Source organism: Protopterus annectens, chromosome 2.part2, assembly GCF_019279795.1.
Source record: "Protopterus annectens isolate FY-2018-M chromosome 2.part2, PAN1.0, whole genome shotgun sequence".
Classification (NCBI taxonomy): Eukaryota; Metazoa; Chordata; order Ceratodontiformes; family Protopteridae; genus Protopterus; species Protopterus annectens.
The window spans coordinates 323,725,411-323,746,522 of NC_056730.1; the positions used below are offsets into that span (position 1 = coordinate 323,725,411).

Here is a 21,112-nt window from a genome sequence, read left to right on the forward strand (position 1 = left end):
TTGCAGACTAGCCATTTTAGCTTGGGATATAGCTTCACATCACTCTCCAAGCCATCCTACATTCTGTCAGAACAAAATTGTGTGGCCGACAAACGGAGCAGGGCAGAACCTCACGAAAGGAAACTAGATCCCGGGGTTCTTCCGAGGTTTGATACATCTGTGGGGAGTTCCTCAAGTAGACTTCTTTGCCTCCTGTTTTCGCAGTCAACTGGCAAAATTATGTTCCAGGACTCGATGCAAGAAGGTATGGAAGACAGATGCCTTTTCTTTTCTTTGGACAGGAATATTCCTGTTTGCCTTTCCACCTTTTCCACTAATATCCAGGGTACCTCTGAAAATTCAGAAGAATCCTCAAGATCATTGTGGTGATTCCCTTCTGTCCCAGGCAACCGTGGTTCTCCCTTCTTTTAGAAATGGCCAGAGGCAATTACCACAAGCTTCCTCACAGAATGGGCACACACGCACAAGAATTAGATGTCCTTCAAGGATGCATCTGCAGTCCTTACATATGGGTTGTCCTGCCTCAGGCAGCCCTTCAGTCGTCTGGATTCCAAAGTCTGGGTCTGGCGTCGGCTGATGTCGCCCCTTCCCCGACGTCAGAGCGCCTGGGTTATAAAAGTGTCAGCCGACGCCATCTTCCCCAGTCTTTCTTGCCGCGTGGTGTCCGAAGCAGAAGCAGTTCGCAAGTGCCGGTCGGCCAGCTCCTGTAACTTCAGCTACCGAAGACTTCAAAAAGCTAAGTACCCCGTTGGGGACTCTTTCTTGCCTCAGCCGATGTCAGATCAAACGCTTAAAGTTAATAATTGCTTGACTTGTGGGAAACAAATACCTCATAAGGATTTCCATTCCTACTGCCTCCCCTGCCTAGGCCCAGACCACGACGTCTCGGCCTGTACTGCCAGTGCCTCCTTTAATCGACGCACTCTTAGGCGTCGGTCGGAGTTTGCAGAGGAATTTGTTGGGGCTAGTTTCTCTTATAAAATGCCGTCGGAGACTCCGACTTCTCATTTAACCAAGAAACGGAAGGACAAGGACCAACACACGCGGCCCGTGGTTTCGGCTGAAACCGCCCCTAGGCCTGCCGCGAGTGTCTCGGTCTCGGCTGAAACAGAGTCCTTGGTACTTCCGTCCGTAGAAACCGCTCAACCGACAGCCTCGATCCCGGAGGCCTTTCCTGAGTCGGTTACAGAATTACCCTCGGAAACCGGTGTTCAGGAACCTACCGACACCATTCCCCTAGACAAAACTACTCCAGCACGTGGGGCAGCCAGGCCCCCTGCATCCATGCCCATAAAAGCTTTCACTAGGGCTAAAGCTGCTAAGCAACAAAAAACTCTGCCTCCCAAGTCTATTTCTCAGGGATCCACTACAGGTTCTCAGATACTAAGTTTGGCTGAGGACCTTATTTCCTTAATTAGGGGCTCTCAGCCTCATCCGGACAGGGGCTCTCAACCCCCACTAGAAAAAAGGCTCAGGGTTGAGTCTGCTGAACCTCAGTCCTCTGATGAGGCCTCTGATGGCTCTGCTCTATCAGACTACCAGGAGGAGGCCTTCATGGCCTACGAGGATTCTGATGCAGAGGAATCTATTCCCTCTGCATCCCCTCCTGAAGAGCTGTCCTTTGGGGAGACCCTTCACTCCATGAGAGAGCATTTCCAATGGCAAGGCCAGGAATTCACTGACTCGAGGAAGAGATTAAGGACTTTTCTTCATTTACCTCAGCATAGGCCTTTTGCTATTCTTCCTGTTTTAAGTGTCATTGATGATGTGTATTCTGAGTCCAGCACTACCCCTGACACCCTTCCTCCGGCTCCTGTTAAACCCGATAGGTACTACAGGGTCCCGGACTCACATCATTTCCTTTACAAGGCCCACTCTGCTGACTCAGAAACTATTGCCCAGGGTCCTAAAGGGGTTGCAGCTGCCACTACTAAAAATCCACTCCCCTCTGAAAGGGAGTCCAGGGCTTTAGAGAGATGGGGTAAAAAAGTGTACACTTCTTCCACTCTGTCTATGAGGGCGTTAAATTGTCAATTTCATATGATACAGTACCAAGAGTATTTGTTAGATGAATTGCAGAAAAAACTGTCTTCGCCTGAACCCCTAGATCGTAAGTCACTTCAGGATCTGGTACATAATTCACAACAGGTTAGCAACCATTTCTTGCAGTGTGGTTATGCATTGGAAGCTTCATGTAGGTCAGAAATGACAGGTGCAGTCATACGTAGACATGCCTGGCTGAAGGAACAATCTCTGCCAGATCATGTTCAGGCTAAGCTTCTGGATGCTCCACTGGAAAAGCAAAAGTTATTTGGCTCCACTGCTCAAGAGGTCTTAAAGAAATTTGAGGAAAAGGCAAAATCTGTACAAACAGTCAAATATATCCTCCAGGTACAACCACCAAGATTCAGCAGAAATTGGCCTTCTAAGAATTGGTCCTTTCCAGAAGAGAGATTTCAAAGAGGCAAGAACAGGCGTGCCAGAGGTAGAGGGCAAGCTAGAGGCTCCTACAGAGGACGTCAATGGCAGCTTCCTAACCAGAGTGGTAGTGCAGGCCCAACAACTGCTGCACAAGGACAGACTCAATGACTTCACCTTGACCCCGCCGACCAGGGCTCAATTAGAAGCACCTTTGGGCGAAAAGTTGTCTTTATTCTCAAGAAATTGGCACAGTATTACAAGGGACAAATGGACACTGCAAATAATAGACAAAGGATACAGGTTCGATTTCCATACATTACCAGAAAGAAAGGGAATGCCAAACCTGCCACCAAATCAGAGGGCAGAGGCTTTGAAACAAATTGCCAACCTATTGCAAATGAAAGCTATAGAAAAGGTTCCTCTCGCAGAACAAGGCCAAGGATTTTATTCCAGACTATTCCTTGTCCCAAGAAAAGAAAAACAATGGAGGCCTATTCTCGATTTGTCCGCACTGAATACTTATCTCATTGTGCCAAAATTCAAAATGCTGACCCTACAGCAACTCCTTCCCATGCTGGGCAAGGGGTCTTGGCTGGTAACTCTAGACCTCAAGGAGGCATACCTGCATGTCCCTATCAGACAAAGTTGCAGAAGACACCTCAGATTTCTTGCAGGTTCAGAGCATTATCAATTCTCAGCATTGCCCTTTGGCTTATCTACTGCGCCCAGAGTATTCACGAAATGCCTGGCATCAGTAATTGCACACTGCAGACTTCAGGGGATTCAAATATACCCATATCTGGACGACTGCCTTATACAAGCAGACAGCCAACAAACCTTGGAAAAACATTTGAATTATGCCATCCGCCTACTACAGGCCTTGGGATACACAGTCAACATTCACAAGTCAAGACTTGTGCCATCCCAAAGAATAACTTTTCTGGGTGCGGAACTAGATACAACCACCCAAATGGCTTTTTTCACAGAAGAAAAACAGACAACTACCGGATTACTTCAAAAATCTAACAAAACAAACTCAGATGACTGCAAGGAAAATCCTGCAGTCCCTGGGTTACATGGCATCCTGCATTCTTCTGATTCCACAAGCAAGGCTGCATATGAGAAAACTACAATGGTACCTAAGGAGTTTATGGTCTCAGCACAATCACAGCCTAGAAGCTTTGATACCACTCATTCCATGCCTTCAAAAGGAATTCCTGTGGTGGGCCCAAGCAAGCCAGTCAAACAGGGGCCTGCCTTTCAGCAAACCAGTAACCAGCCAAACCATTACCTCGGATGCTTCAGACCATGGATGGGGAGCACATATGGAGGACAGATGCATCCAAGGTCTATGGTCTCAGAAAGAATTGCGCATGCACATAAACCAAAAGGAAATGCTGGCAGTGATTCATGCAATCGAGGCCTTCAAGCTCTTTCTACATCAAGGCCACCTGCTAATAAGGACAGACAATACCACAGTTATGTGGTACATCAACAAGCAAGGAGATACCCATTCCTACCCTCTTTGCAGACTAGCAATGAATCTTTGGGAACTTTCCCTAAAACTCAATATAGAGTTGCAATCCCAGTTTGTGCCAGGAAAAGACAATATACTGGCGGACAGCCTAAGCAGAAATACCATGGACCCACACGAATGGATGCTGCACCCAGACATCTTCCTTCAGATAACACAATCATGGGGGAGGCCGGACATAGATCTTTTTGCCTCCCACCACAATCATCAGCTGGAGAAATTCTGCACAAGGACATACCACCCACAAGCATGGAAAGTGGACGCCCTCTCTTTCAGTTGGAATACTCTAACAGTGTATGCATTTCCACCACTCCCACTAATGACCAAGGTCTTACTGAAAATCAAGACAGAGCAGCCAAAATTGATTCTAATAGCCCCGGACTGGCCAAGGCAACACTGGTACCCACTGTTACGGAGCCTGTCACACACAAAACCGTGGCCTCTACCACTATGGACACTCCTTCTGACACAGCACAATTACAAAACTCTGCACTCCAGCCTGAAAACCCTGCAGCTTACAGCCTGGAGAATACCTTGACTCCTCACCAGGAAAAGCTATCCAAGAGAGTGAAGGATATCATCATGGAAGCTCGCAGACCTTCCACGAGAAAGACATATTCAGCAAAATGGAAAAGATTCCACACTTGGAGCACCGCAAAGGGCCTAGATGCCACAGTGATGAGCATGGCACATATCCTGGAATACTTGGCAGACATGCTGCATAATGGCCTTTCTTACTCTTCCATAAAAATTCATGCTTCAGCGATTTCAGCAAAATACAATACTGATCCACCTGTCTTCTCTCATCCTCTCCTAAGGCAGTTTCTAAGAGGAATTAAAAACCTCAATCCTCCAAGAAAACCACCAGTGCCTACATGGGACCTTAACTTCATGTTGGAAAAGTTGACTTTACCTCCCTTTGAACCAGCAGCATCTTCAGAATTGCAGTTCCTGTCTTGGAAGACTGCCTTCCTTCTGGCCATAACCTCAGCAAGAAGAGTATCTAAATTGCAGGCACTCATGGCAGTACAACCATTTCTTATTTTTCATCAGGACAGAGTCTCCTTGAGAACCAATCCTTCATTCATGCCAAAGGTGGTATCCAGGGTCTCATTGAGCCAAGCTATTCACCTGCCTACCTTCTTTCCAAACCCACAAAACAAGGGAGGGAAACTTCTGCATATCCTGGACATTCACAGACAGTTACGCTACTACTTGGACAGAACTAAGACTTTCAGAAAAACTGACCAGCTGTTGGTAGCATATGCTGCAGGCATTCAAGGAAAAGCAATTTCCAAACAGACAATTTCAAAATGGATAGGAAATTGCACTCGATTCTGCTATTCTTATCATGGAAAAGCTGTGCCAGCTAACATCAAGCCTCATTCCACCAGAGCTACAGCCACCTCCACAGCCTTCTTAAGAGGGGTGGCTACCAAGGACATTTTAGAAGCTGCTACATGGAGCTCCGTGCATACATTTTCCAAGCATTACAATTTACCCTTATATTCCAGATCCAGAGCAGGCTTTGCTACAGCAGTCCTGCAGGACATTTTAGCTACACCATCATTTTCTTAGAGCCTACCACCCCCAGCTTGGCTATGGTATTCTACCCATATGTAAGGACTGCAGATGCATCCTTGAAGGACATAGTACAGTTTTGTACCTACCATAAATGTAGATGTCCGATAGGTATGCATCTGCAGTCAGGTTTCCCTCCTCCTTCCCTCTGTGGTACTTCTTGGGTACTTATCCCTCTTATAGCTAGCTGGGGTTATCTATTATGGTGTATTTGTTTTATATTACTGTGCATGTTTGCAATATTTTGTATTTCTACCAAATTTAGCCTTCCTTAGAGGGCACCTGGCATCTGGGGCAAGAAAAACTGAGGAAGATGGCGTCGGCTGACACTTTTATACCCCAGGCGTTCTGACGTCATGGAAGGGGCGACATCAGCCGACGCCGGACCCAGACTTTGGAATCCGGCCGACCGAAGGGCTGCCTGAGGCAGGACAACCCATATGTAAGGACTGCAGATGCATACCTATCGGACATCTACATTTATGGTAGGTACAAAACTGTACTGTGTGTTTGGTACACCCTGTGACAGCAATAATCTTCTAGTGACTGCCTGTATGATAGGGTCTCGGTTCCTTTTAGGCACCTGTTTCTGAGGATGTGTGTAGCAAGTATTAATGGAGGCAAGAAAGCCTGCTACTAGATATATTAGCAAATGGAAAAAGTTTTCTTGGTGGTGCCAACAACATAACCATCACCCATTCAGGGCTAGTTCTCTGGCTTTACAATATTTGTGCGAGTTACTATTCTGTTGCCTTTCTTATTCCCCTGTCTAGGGTCATTTATTGTCCATTTCAGCATGCCTACCCATGCATCCTCCTCTTTCAAGGCAGTCGCATGCCAAAATGTTCTTGAAAGGGGTTTTGCATAAGAGGCTGCCAAATAAACCTGTGGCCCCTCCTTGGGATCTTAATTTTGTTTAGAGAAACTAACACTTGCTCCATTTGAACCAGCTAATCTGGCTTACTTGAGGTTCTTAACATAGAAAACAGTTTTATTGGTTGCTCTAACCTCTGCAAGAATGGTATCCCAGTTGCAAGCTCTTATGGTGAGTCACCCCTACCTCTATTTCCACAAGGACAGGGTTTCTTTGAGAACTAATCCTTTAATGCCTAAAATGGTGTCTGAGTTTACTTGAACTGAAACTATTTGTCTTCCTGTTTTCTTTCCTAAACTTAAAAATGAGGGAGAAAGGATACTCCATACCTTGAATGTTCACAGACAACACCAGTACTATCTTGGCAGAACTAAATACTTTAGATCATCAAATTAATTTTTCATTTCTCATGATGGTAAGAAGGGACAACCGGTGTTAAAACAGACTATTTCCAAATAATTCTGTAAGGTTATTAAATTCTGTTATACTCATTATGACAGATATATTCCAGGTAGGATCAAGGCCCCCACTCTACAAGGACCTTGGCTTGTTCTGTGGCTGTTTGCAAAGGGCTGGATTCTACAGGTATTCTGGAAGCTGCTACTTAGTCCTCTGTACATACCTTTACAAAGCACTGTAAGCTGGATTCCTTCTCTAGAGCTAGATCATACTTTACTAGGAGCATTCGCTAGGGGCTCCAGGACCCTTCTCCTTCCACCTCCCAAATAAAGTTAGCTATGTTAATCTATGGATTACTGTCAAAATCTCGTAAATGACAATTGTGTGTGTCCATATATGCAACTCAAAATGCCGTAAAACACATTACCAATCGTTCACATAACTGAAAGTAAAAATTAAGGAAAGCCGACAACTCAGGAGTGTTGACTTTCCCAAAAATACCTACACTTCCAGTTATATGCTATGAACTTTTTGCAGAGGGTCAGCCCCCTGCGCCCCCCCACACCCCCTGCTACTTATATATACAAACTCCGACATCACACTACAGTGAAGGAAAGGTTAAATTTCACAGTCCCCACTATAGTGCAATCTCCATTCAAAATAACAAATCCACAAGAGTGAATGCACAATAGCATTCGCATTTGTGGATTCGTCATTTTGAAATTCAATATTATGACAACTCAGAACTTTGCCTTTGTCCTTTCCAGGTCGCATAACTGACATGCGACATTTTAATGGTAAACCGTAATCTACCCATATTGCTAAGCCTATTGCAGCAGTGATCAATATGAAGAACATAGTAAGGTTGTGTAAGTTGAACTTACTGATCTGAAGTAGGGACTTCATTTGTCAACAACCTGTGGGTCTTGGATCCGATATCGGATCCGAGCCGGCAACTTGTTTCATAGATAATGGATCCGAGCTCCTAGCTCCTCCCCTCACCCATAATCCCCTGCCAACCCTCCATGACCTCAGATCTAGTTTGCCGCGCTTGTGGATGGCTGGATTCCTTGAGCTCTAGCAAAAAATCGTCAGTTAAGACTGTTTTCTTGTCAAATTTCTCTACCTTATTTTAAAAAGTGTGTAAGAGTTAGGTTCCCTGTAATATTTAATTTTTTACATAGTTTTTTCCCTCCCTTCGCTGGTCGTTAGTGAGTGTGTGTGTGTGTTGTGTTTTTGGGGCCTGTGTGTTTGTGTAGCACTTCTTTTTTTCTTTAAAGTATGGCTGAGGCCCCAAAAGCCATTTTTTCTAAATGTACCGAGTGTGGCCATAAGCTCTCCCCGGCTGATGGCCACACTCGGTGCGTTCTGCGGTTGAACACCTCACCTCAGGCTGTACCATTTGTGCAGCGTTCAACCCCAGGGCACTGAAAGAGCGGAGGTCGAAGCTGGTCCTGGCGGGACTTTTGACCCCAGACTCGGCTCCGGCCTCTGCTGCTCCTGTGGCACTACCACAGGCTGTGGTTATTGCCACTCCTGCCCCCCTTCCTTCGGCCGGGACTCAAACTCCCGCTAAAGCGCCGGAGGACAGAGAGGCTAGGAGGGAGAAGCACCACAAGCGGCGGGCCGAGGCCTCCGCTTCGGCCCCCGCCAGCTAAGCGGGCTTCTCCCTCCACTGCTTCTAGGTCTCCTCCTCCTCGGCTCCGATTTCCTTGCTTCTCCCCAGGACCCGAGGAGGAGGAGGCCCGATCTCCGTCGAGGTCATCGAGGCGGCATTCCAGGCCTGCCTCGGTGGCCTCTTCGAGATCAACATTCAGCATGTCTGATGCAGACTTGGACCGGATGATGCGAAGATTCATCCAGGCCCAGCTGCAGATGGGAGTGCTCTTGCCTCCCTCCCCCCCTATGGGGGGGAGCTCGACACCCTTTTTCACTCCTGTTGCTCCTTCTCTGACCCGCTACCCGGGTTTGGAGCGTTCGGAGCCGAGCAGCATCTGAGCCGGGGGTGGGTTGGTGCCGACAGTACTTGGTACTTCGGATCCGACCCTGCCCTCGAGTCTGTCGGATCCGACCTCTCAGAGCCGTGGCCCGAGCTTTGGATCCGAGGGATTCAGTGTGCCTTCGGCTCCGTCCAGGTCGGAGCACACTGGTCCTTCGGATCCAATGGTCTCTGCGCCGGTTCCGATCCCTTCATCGGATCCGAGTGGGAGCCGGCTCTCGGAGCCTAGGGAGAGCGGTTCCCCCTCGGCCTTTGATGTAGTGGAGAGGGCTCTGTCGAGAGCATCCGGACCCCCGGCCCTGGTCTCGGCTCCACCCTGCACTCCCTCTCTGCTGGGCCAGGCTTCCATCACCTGGCCTCAGGGACAGCCTGCTTCAGTGTCCCAGGTTGTTCCATTGGAACAGGATGTTGCTGGCGAGACCTCCTCGGACAGCCCCCCCGAGGAAGTGCCCCGCAAGCACAAGTGCAAGAGGAGGCATGTGGACTCCCCTGAGTCCTTACCTGAGGACACGGACTTGGATGAAGGAGAAGGCTCCCCAAGATCGCCCCCTGAGGATGTCTCCTTTGGAGACATCATGGAGATGCTGAGGATCAGAGGTGGGTGGTCTGCCCCCAAGTCTTCCTCCAACGAGTCCGTGTTTCTGGAGGCATTCGAAGCAGGCCTGTCTACCTCTTGGGTGTCCCCTACGGCCGACCCCTTGGTGGACCTTACCACCAGGGCGTGGAAGGACCTGGACACCGTGGAGCCAATACCCAAACGCCCGGACAGGATACTAAGCCCCCCCGCAGACCGGTCACACTGGAGCAAGGGTCCCCCCGTAGATGCCATGTTGACGGCGGCAGCCACGAAGAGGGAACTAGCTCAGGAGAGCCCCTCAGTCCATCCACCGAGCAAGGAGTCCCACTCGATGGACCGCTTAGGGAAGCGAGTTTTTAGTTCAGCGACCTTTTCAGTAAGGTCTCTGAACTATATGGCACATGTCATCAGGATGCAGCGGGATCTTATCAAAGAATACGCTGCCTCCCCCCTGAGTCCATGTCGGCGGAGGACAAACAATTGTACTCCACCCGAATGGCCACTCTGAGATCCATTTCCAACACCTCTATGCGGCTGTTGTCCCACGCCACCGAGGGAGCCGCTAGAGCTAGCGGAGCGGGCCTAGTCATGAGACGTCAGGCCTGGCTCCATCATTGTGACTTTGCGGAGCCCTTTAAAGCTTCCTTTGCGAACGCCCCTTTCGATGGTTCTGCCCTGTTTGGCAAAACGGTTTGCAAGACACTTGTCCAGAGCGAGAAGGACGGGAAGACGTTGTCTGCCGTCGGAGTCCGCTTCTCTGCTCCCCAGCAGTCCTTTTTGAAGAACCAAAAGGGTCAGAAGAAGATGTGGTTCCGGAAATCGCAATATTCCCAACCCGCTCCGGACAACCAGTCCTTCTGTGGCAGAGGACGACAGGGAGGACGCCGCTCCAGGGGCAGAGGGGCTCCGAGAAACTTTGGGTCCAGAGAACCTTTCTCTGACTGGCCCACGCAGCAGCCCTGAAGGGTTGCCCGACTGCTCCACTCTGGAGGCAGTTGGAGGGGCGCTTCTCCGAGCACCTAGCCACATGGGAGTCCAACACGACAGACCGCTGGGTGCTTCGAATTATATCCAGAGGATACAAAATCCCATTACTTCATGTCCCCAAATTCAAGAACCTCCCCGATGTACCACCCAATCAGAGGGAGGCTGCAGCCGCAGAAATTCAGCAGCTGCTAAGAAAAAGAGCCATCCAGCCCGTCCCCCAAGACCAGCTCGGATTAGGGTTCTACTCAAGGTTCTTTTTGGTGCCAAAAAAGACGGGGGACTTGAGACAGATTCTAGACTTGTCCCGTTTGAACCTGTCTGTAACCAAGGAAAAATTCCGAATGGTCACTCTTCAATCTATTCTCCCCCTTCTAAGGGAGAACGATTGGATGTGCTCTATAGACCTCAAGGATGCGTACTACCACATTCTAATGGACAGACGATCCAGGAGGTACCTCCGCTTCCGGCTGGGAGCCAGTCACTACCAGTTCAGGGTCCTTCCCTTTGGCCTCACCACAGCCCCCAGGGTGTTCACCAAGGTATTGGCAGTGATTGCGGCCCACCTGAGACTCCAGGGAATACAGGTCTTTACGTACCTGGACGATTGGCTCCTGACCGTCCTGACCGCCCCAACAAGGCATCTACTTTGCTCAGCCAGAGATTTCTTTCTCCGCCTGGCCCCACAATTAGGCATCACCATCAATGCCGACAAATCCTTTCTGGCCCCGACACAAGTCATAGAATTCATAGGAGCCAGAATAGACACCAGAGATCTACGAGCCTTTCTGACGTCGGAACGACTACAGAATTTGCAAATTCATGTACGGGCCATCCTCCAATCAGAGACCCCACCGACGGAATTGGTCCTGAGGACACTGGGCTTCATGGCGGCAGCGATAACTCTCCTTCCATGCGCCTGTCTGAATATGCGGGTACTGCAATGGACCCTTCTAGTACAATGGTCCTTTCTGTCTTTTCCTGTCCATCACCCCATTGCTATCAGCAAGGCTTGCAGGAGGGCTCTCTCCCTCTCACGCCACGGTGACCACGGACGCCTCCTGCATCGGGTGGAGGGGCATTATTCAGGCAGGATCGTCCAAGGCACGTGGAACAATACAGAGACCTCCCTGCATATCAATGTTCTGGAGATGAGTGGTGCTGTATGCATTGCAAGCACTTCAGAATCTCCTCCCCGTAGGAACGATTGCAATTCAGTCGGACAACATGTCGGTTGTCTGGTACATCAACAAACAGGGGGGAACCAGGTCTTACCCTCTATGCCGCGAAGCCATGAGAGTGTGGGAATGGGCGATTTCCACCAACCGCTTTCTGATTGCAACGCACATTCTGGGGCGGGCCAACATCCTAGCGGACAAACTCAGCCGCACCCTTCTTACCCCGTACGAGTGGTCTCTCAACCCACTAGTAGCGAAGCAGATATTCGCAATATGGGGGCAACCCTGCTGCGATCTTTTTGCCCCTCCCTCAAACACCAAATGCGGCAATTTCTTTGCTCTGATTCCCCCTCCAGGGGAAACCCCAAGAGACGCTCTGGTGCATGCTTGGCCACCCGGTCTACTTTATGCTTATCCTCCTCTAACCCTGATGCTGCAACTCTTACAGAAAGCCTCGCGGTTGGGGAGCAGGATGATCCTCATTGCCCTATTCTGGCCTTGGCAAATTTGGTTCCCTTACCTGTGGTCTCACCCAGTGAATCCCCCTTGGATTCTGGATCCCAGTCCGGATCTAATCTCCCATCCGTCGGACTTATCGACCCCAAATCTGGACAATCTGAAGCTGACTGCTTGGTTGCTCCAGTTCCACTCCTAGTTAGGACTCCCGGTATCTCTTCACCAGTCAAAGCCATCCTTGTGGCAGTGCATAAGCCCTCCACCAGGAAAGTGTACCGCAGTAAATGGACACGTTTCTCAGTCTGGGCGGAACATCATAATCTAGATCCCTTTACGGCTCCTCTTCCATCCATATTAGACTTCCTAACCGAACTTTTTCAGGAAGGCGCTAGTTGCTCAACTGTCAAAGTGCAATTGGCTGCCATTTCCCATTACCATGTGGGACATGACACAGGGCCCTTGATGTCGGCCAAATTGTGTAAAACCTTTCTCAAGGGCACCTTTTTGCTTAGACCCACTATAAAAGAAGCCGTACCACCTTGGGATCTTTCACTAGTTCTTCAAGCCCTGACCGCTCCACCTTTTGAACCTGCTGCTTCAGTAGATCTCAAATACTTGTCCTGGAAAACAGCATTCCTTGTAGCCATTACTTCTGCGAAAAGAGTTTCGGAGCTTCAAGCTCTTTCTGTGAAGCCTCCTTATTTGATCTTTCATCCGGACAGAGTGTACCTCAGGATCAATCCCTCCTTCCTTCCCAAAATAGCATCAGAAACCAATATAAATCAATCCATAAATTTACCGGTTTTCTTTCCTAAATATCAGAATAAAGGAGAGTACACGCTGCACTCATTAGATGTTCATAGGCAGCTACGTTTTTATACTCATAGAACAGCTGGTCACAGACAATCCGACCAGCTGTTCATTTCCTTCGCCAAATTTAATTTGGGGAAAGCAATATCAAAAATCTCTCTTATCACGCTGGATTTCACAAAGCATCCTGCTAGCGTACCAAGCTTCTGGGAGACCCGCACCTGAAGGAGTTCGCGCACATTCCACTCGTTCCATCTCTACTTCTGCGGCCTTCAAATCTAGAGTTCCATTGGATGATATTTGTTCGGCAGCCACTTAGGCCTCATCTCATACCTTTATTAACCACTACAAACTGGACGTGATTTCTAGAGGGAGAGCATCCTTTGGTTCTGCGGTGCTCCGCAGTATCCTTCCATGATGGCCACCCAAGATTCAGGTAGCTGGGGACTCTGTCCCACAGGTTGCTGACAAATGAAGTCCCTACTTCAGATTAAGAAGTTATGTACTCACCACAACGTTCCATCTGAGTAGGTAGCTTCATTTGTCTGCAACCATCCCCCCTCCTTCCCCCTGGTCTTCAGCGGATCTATGTAAGTTGGAATTCCCTTTTTGGGTACTTATTGAGGGGCAAACTTGATCTGAGGTCATGGAGGGTTGGCAGGGGATTATGGGTGAGGGGAGGAGCTAGGAGCTCGGATCCATTAGCTATGAAACAAGTTGCCGGCTCGGATCCGATATCGGATCCAAGACCCACAGGTTGCAGACAAATGAAGCTATCTACTCAGATGGAACGTTATGGTGAGTACATAACTTCTTATTAACAGTAGATGTCCAAACGATCGCTGCTGTAGTAGCTGTTGCCTCCCTCCACCCCCTTGTTTTTTTTTGGTGTGATTTTTTTATACCAGGGTGTAGACATTTATTTTTTATTACTAGCCTTGAGCCACTTGACAGTTTGGGGGCAAGGAAGGTGCCCTGAAGCTTTGGAAGCTGGCTGGCTTTTATATCCTTGGCAGGATATAACCCATATAGCTAAGGTTACTGCAGTAGTGATCATTTGAACATCTACTGATATGGTAAGTTTAAGTTTACACATCTGTACTTTATGCTATGATTGAGTGTGATTTTGTCTTTTGTAACTTAAGACATTGTCAGTTTTCTGTTTGGCTTGCTTTTTGATTTTAATCAACAGTCTACAGAAATGTTTTTTTGTTTCATGTTACAGGAAGTTTTAGACATAGCGCGATTACTTCTAGCAGAAATTGGACTGAAAAATGATTCTGAAATTGAAGAAAATAAAGCAAAACTTGAACAACTAAAAACTGTATTGGAGATGTAAGTAAATAGATCTTTTGTTGACTTACAGTGGTCTTTAGCTGTATTTCATATGATGCATGTTATAGCCCTGTTTGATTAAGGCAAGTGGTGTGGGAATACAGGCTTAAGAGATGTTTTCATCGTTTCTAACAGTAACTGTAAGTTTCTTTGACTTTTGTAACATTCTTAATGGGATTCCTATGTTACTGTTGAAGCAGGTGACAGAAAATGGATTCATCATACATAGTTTGTCGAAAGTTCTAATTGTCAACTTTTCAGTGTTGGCAAAAAATACCGAGAACTGCACTGTCGCCCTGAAAAGCCTTGACTGTGGGTATGACCTGAGAAAACCCAATGCCATACTACAACACCATGCCCAAATCAAAATGGGAATAAAATTAAAAAGGGAAGCTTAGGTTATGTAGCAGTGGGCAGAGCATAATTAAATAAATAGCTATCATAATATCAAATGGAATTACAAGTTGGGAGATAGGAAATTTACTCTGGGGATCACGCTAGTCGCCCTGCTAGACAGGGGTCCAGGGAAGTAAATATTGTGGGAAGAAATAGCCAGGGAATTGTTATGGCTAGGCTTGTATAGCTGATAGCCTAGTACCAACCTATGAAGTAGTTTACTAATTGAAAATGTAACACCTGCAGCAAATCTCAAACCAGTACCATCACTCCCAGCGGGCATCATGGGGCAGCACTGTGCTAATAAGCAGTTGGTGGGGAAACTGAGAAGTTAAGTAGTTCAGCTTTAGTTCCACTGGTGCTATAGGGTGCAGTCACTGCATTCTGTCTCTCAATGTTTTTTGCTGATACTGTACAAACTTGCCAAATAGGACTTCGGGCAAACTCTGTATGATAAGTAGTTTAATGTTCCATGCTTTGATAGTAATATAGGAAGCCACTTTTGTCACCTCCATTTGATAAAACTTAATACTGTTGCTCATTTTGTTTGCAATTTTCAGAGGATAAGTAAGTGAGTTAAATTGCTGGCTTATTTTCTTTGTGTGCTTAATGGATTTCAAAGCACTTATTAGTCTAGTATTATTAAGATGTGCCAGGTTCACAGAGGTGCATTTTTAAAATTTTTAATCAAATGTTCATTCCCCCAATATGAATAGTCTTTGAAGGTGCCTTTTCCTCAGTTATTAGTTCTCCCAAGCTGAGATGAGTGCAGCGTAAACCATTCTTAAGTAATTAATTTCTTCTTTATACTTTGTATGTCGAGCTGCTGTTGACCCTTACTTTACATGCTGATTTATAATACCACAGAAAAATCTGCATTATAGACTATGCTGGTTGTTAACTGGGACAGCATTTCTGAAAATAATCTTTTGTATCATGGAGATATTTATACAGCAGTTCTGATGCATGCTGTGATGGAGAATGGTTGTATTTTAGTAGCTTGCTCTCAGAGCCTGCACATTTTTGGCACTCGTAATCCAGCACTCACGCCTTGTCACTAGAAGTACTGAATTTGTACGCCTTAGTGTTATGCATTATAACAAGGGGTTATCATATCTTAAGCAAGACCTTTGTTGGCATTGCTATATTATCTCGGACAATGTTGAAAACTGCTGCAGGTTCAGCAGTTCAGTGTGGCTACCAGGCATCAAGGAAGAGTCATTACTCTGGTTTGAAAAGGTGATATCAGTCAAAAACTCTTGTCAGGGAGACTGGTGTGAGGGTTGGAGGATCCTTCTTCTCAACATACATAACTCCAGGCATAAGTCAGAGCATTGCCATAAAGACAACCACTCAGTCGCCAGGTGCAAGCCTCTAGGCCTGAACCTCTGCAAGGTAAGTCCAGGTTCATCCAGCACCCAACCTATCCATAGACCCCTAAGGTAGCGAGTTTACCCTCCCTAACTAGTTATTGGCCTTGGCTGAAGACCATGGGCTTGAAAAGCATGCATCTTTTAAGTCCCACCACAGTGTAGTGAGTATGTCTCAAGTTTTCTTTGCTGCCTATCACCAGATGATAAGCTAGATCCCACAGGTGAACTGCCTCTGGAGCTATCCAGTGAGAGATTATAGTCCCCCCCCCCCCCCAGGGAACTGCTTTCCTGTGGTGGCCCAGGCCAAGATGGACCAATATGCCTCATTTAAGGAGATTCTGTTGGGCTCTTAGTTGCCAGGGCCCATGTGTCGTGTCCTAGAAACCAGGCAGTTTTGTGATGTCTGTTAGGAGTTTGAGTTGCAGGAGCACAGCATTGAGGAGTGTGATCAAAGTCACATGATCCCGTGCTGGCTCCCCATCTGCTGTTGTCTGTCTAGTAAACCCTTTGCTTCCTGAAAAGCTCACACCCCTTGATAATGGGAGTCATGAAACTCCCTCTCCCTTTGGATGTAAAGATTATTTAGAGGATCTCATAGCCTCTTTCGCAAAGATGAACAGGGATAATATTTCTACCCCCTACCTCCTCTTTAGGCATTTGAGCAGCATAACTCTCCTTAACTCTATATTCCCTCCCCAAAGCATGTGGCAGAGTTTCTTTGGAGGAAACCCAAGGAGCCTTGGGTTGTCCCAGCACTGGATCTTGCTATTAGGGATGTCATTAGTAGTCACTGTGGCTGTTCTCCGTAAGTGCCTTAGGAGAACTGATGCCCTTTACAACATTTCACTTGGATAGTTAAGACCAGTGTACAAAGAACCCAGTGCTGATGCCTCTGTTATCTTCAGAGCTCACTTTACCTTAGATTACAGAGACACAACAGTATTTTGCCATCTTGCAGCTAGCAAGGAATCTAAACCTAAGTCTTTAGTCATTTGTGGCAAGTAAGTGTACTCTGCCACATTGGGGTTTTGTAACCTTAACGATTCATGGCACCTATTCCATTTACTGATCCAATTAAGTTAAAAAAACACTGAATAAGCTAATTGATCTCTGTGTCTGAGCAGAAAGAGAAATTTTTCCCTTAGCACCCTTAAGGAGATGTCACATGTCCTGCTGCAGTTTTTATTGTACTGGAATTTTGTCTGCAGGCTCAGTTATGTGTGATAGTGAGCTGAGGTCGTCTTCCCCTAACTACATCACACCCACCAGCAGTCATTTAATGGGACGTCAGATTCCTGACTTCTAGCAAGCTGGGCAGCAGTTGCTTAGAATTCAGTCATGGTTGTATTTAAATATGAGACATATTTAAATTAAACAGGCATATTTCCGACATACTTGTTTAACTTAAATGATTTTCTCACATTTTAGGTGACTAAATGGTGTTGAATACTGTGAACTCAGTATTGTAGTTAAGCTGCATTGTGACAGTAGTGCTGTGTGTTGTCTGCCTTTCACGTATCTGCAAATTTGCTACCATCTCCAGGAACTCTTCCCATCACTGCCACTCCCTACACACCCTTAACTGGTTAGAACTTCACAACCACCTAAAATACATACAACTTACAACAGCCCACAAACTCATCTTCAAACCAACAGAATACCCCTCTCTTGCCAAATCTCTAACACCCTACACACCTAGCCGCACCCTGAGATCGAAAGGCCAAAACCTCCTACATGTACACAAACCCCTGCACCCACCTGGCAAACTATTACTGTCCCACACCATAGCCAAACAGTGGAACACTCTCCCCCCACCACTACGTAAAATACCAAACCACAACAACTTCAAATCCATGCATCTCTCTCATCTGGCCTCCGAATGGGAATGTCCTTCACACGCTCCCACCTTAAAAACACCCACACCACTAACTCCACACCTAAATCATCGTTCCTTTGCCAAACTTAAGACCATATCTTAGGTCTTTCTCTGTACATCTCTTCACACTTTTTGCATGCGAGCCTCTGGCCTATCTTACTCATATTCCCAACTGACATCCTCTCCATTGCAAAACAGTGTATATATTGTAAAACTGGTATTCCTGTACAGACTAATTATGACATATATAACTCACATAATTTACCAGTAATATGTCAACTTCTGTAATCCAGTCTTTTACAAGTTTGTAAGTTTTTGCAAATTTCTGTACTTTTTTATATTTTGTAATGTTAAAAATATCTGCATTTTATACTAAGTACCAGAGCTTTTTGTATGTTTGTAAGTTCACAAATTTCTGTACTTTATATTGTAATGTTGCAAATTTCTGCATTTTATACTATGTACCGGAGCTTTTCTCCTCGGGTCTCCACTGAAAATGGGCCACAAGCCCAGCTGGACTAACCTGGTTAACAAACAATAATAAAATAAAATAAAAATATTGTAGGCTTGAATGCAACAAGGCAACCTTGAACAATTAATGTTGCAGGTGTGACGTGGAATAGTGTGATCTGCACTGTAAGAGATAATGCATTATGGAGAAGTTTGGGTACAGATTCCTGGCTCATCACAATTTGAAGTGAATGCTGTTTGGTCTGCATTCTAAGGGAAGTGGACAATGACTTCTTGAGCAGGAAGTTGCCCTTCATCTTGGAGGATTGCTCCATTATTCCCGTCTTTCTGCTACCTAAACTCCTCCTCTTTCTAGACATGGCAAATCCAGAAGAGGAACAGCCCTCCTCTGCCTGCAGTTAAGATCTTCAAGCATCATACGGTCTTGTCTCACACTTGCTCGGTGAATCACCAAATAAGTTAATTCTAATAGCCACCACACAACAATCCTTTATCTGTTGTGGGACTGACGTATGAGCATACATGTGCGTTTCTGATTCTAGGTTGGCCCTACCTTAGAGAGCCATCACAGAAGAGAGGTGGTGTTTACGTATGATCACTTTTGGCTATCTCCTGGATCACACATTTAATTTCCTCAGAAAGAGCTTGTCAAGCAGACGAGGCTACTGTGGTGAGTCTTCCTTTCAGGGGGATATCTAATCTTGCTTGATGTTTGAATGACAGGGCTCTATTCCTATTTCTTTCTAGTGCCTGATTGGATGGTGACTTAAAGTAGCCTATTCATTGTGTGTAGTCTGTGATGATTACCCTGAAAAAGATCAGACCCTTTTTTCCTCCGGACATCCGGATAGTGTTGCTGGATATAATGGATGCCTTTTGGCACATCAGTATTTAAGATTCACGCAGAAGACTCCTTAGGTTCACCTTCTGTGTGCATCACTTCTGGCACAAAGGTTTGTCATTTGGGCTTTCCTTAACACTCATGGCCTTTACTAAAATGTTGACTATAATGATACAAGACGTGGGTTTGATATTTTCTTATCTGGATTACTGGCAGAATGGGGCACTGTGTAGTGCCAGTTGATGTTTTTCACACTGTTACATTAGTCCTTACTTAAGGGATTTCTTCAGGAGAAGGTGCAGTCCCTAGCCTGACCTCCTGTAGTTAAGTCGGTCTTTTTCCTTGTTTTAGGACTAGCAGGTGTTTATTGATTAGGGATGTCAGGCTGTCCCCTTATACAAAACTAATGTCCACCCATGACATTTTAGATCTTTTTGACACACTTCACAGCATATGCATCACCTTTTTGCATCCGTAATCTGCTGTGGCTGGGCATACTCTGGAATCCAGTCAGAAAAGTACCCTATTCTGGGAGGAAAAAATCTCATTCCCTCTTGTATCTTATTACTAATACTGTGTAGCTAACAGGGTTAGACACCTGGTTAGCTAAATTACGGCAAATTTGCATCTAAGAAAGAATGCAGGAGCTCTTACAGAAGACATATCTAACAGACACTGTTGTTTGTGTGTCCTGTTTAGACCTAGAACACAGTACAAAGAGTTTTAGGGTCTGTCTAGAGTTTACTGGGAAAACTGTTAGGTGAAGACAGTATTCCCCTGCCAAATCATTCAGATTGGAAGTGACCTGAGGCTTTAAGACTTCTAGCCATAGCATCTTTTAGTTTGATCTGGTCCAGGATGTACCCCCTAAGATGTGAGTATATAAGTGATTTAAGAAGATCACTGCCAGAGACTCTGGTGATGCAATAACATCATCTGACATCCTTGCTCAGTTTGAGGACATTGGCCCCAGTGAAGTATTGTTGCAGTGTCTCATACTAGCATATCAGGGATTTGAGGGCTCTGGCAAAGCCTGTTTGGAAGTTGCCATACCCTGAGGATCATGGCACATCTCACCAAGCCATGAGTCATCACATAAATTTTACACCAGATGCCCGTTCTTCTGCACCTGTAACAGAAACATGGTTTGTTGTCACAGGGGCAGACAGTATACCCATTATTCTGGTTATGGGGGTCATGTAGGATTGGAGTATAAGGGTCTAGGAATCACATCCTCAGTTTCTGGCCACAAAGGTGGCAGCCCCTGTGAAGGGGACTCAGAAGCTGAAATTTGTCATCCACCACTCTCAGGCTATTCTCCGCTCAAGGGTTATTTTAAATCCCGCAGGGCCTGCATCCAAATATAGATCAGCTCTGTTTCTGCACTTCCCTCTGCCTAGAGAAGAAGGGAACCCTCCTCACAGAGGGGATGTTTCCTGCTCAGAAAATAAGGGATATGATGAATGGATGATGAAAACGCTGACGACACCATGTTCCCAGTTTCACAGACAGAGGAAGTCATATTTGGAGACCAACTTTGTAGAATAAAACTATACTTCACACAAGCAGCAAGAAGTATCAGACCCCCAGAAAAGGTATTTTGATTTAGTAGGTCTGGATGCCCCCATAAACGTATGTCACTTCAACAGTTCCTTCAACCCTGAGAGCTCAAAGGAACTAGCCACCCACCTCGCTGCCCCCAAAGAAGCATTATAGGTTCTTTAAGATTCAGAAGTTCCACAAGTTCCTCTAAAAAAACAACTGATGTTCTTCATGTTTCACTGTTGCAGTCATCACACTTGGGTTATCTGCCTGCAGGTAGCCATTTCTGCGTCGGTTGCTGCTGATGCCATTACATCATTCTTTCTTGCCGAGGAGCCCGAAGCAGAAGCAGTTCGCTCGAGTGCCGGTCAGTTGCTACCTGAGTTTTTGTTTCCGAATTGAATCATCCTGAAGCTAAAGCGCAGTACCCCATTGGGGATCCTTTTGTCTTGCTCTAACTGATTT

General features: G+C 46.4%; 1 protein-coding gene across 1 annotated transcript in view; it reads left to right on the forward strand.

The window, feature by feature from the left end:
• PPIP5K2 (diphosphoinositol pentakisphosphate kinase 2) overlaps window positions 1–21,112 on the forward strand; it is a 3,486,936-nt gene that overhangs the window by 1,120,897 nt on the left and 2,344,927 nt on the right. Inside the window, 1 exon segment of the mRNA XM_044063880.1 lies at window positions 14,039–14,148. Coding sequence (XP_043919815.1) covers window positions 14,039–14,148 — 110 coding nt within the window.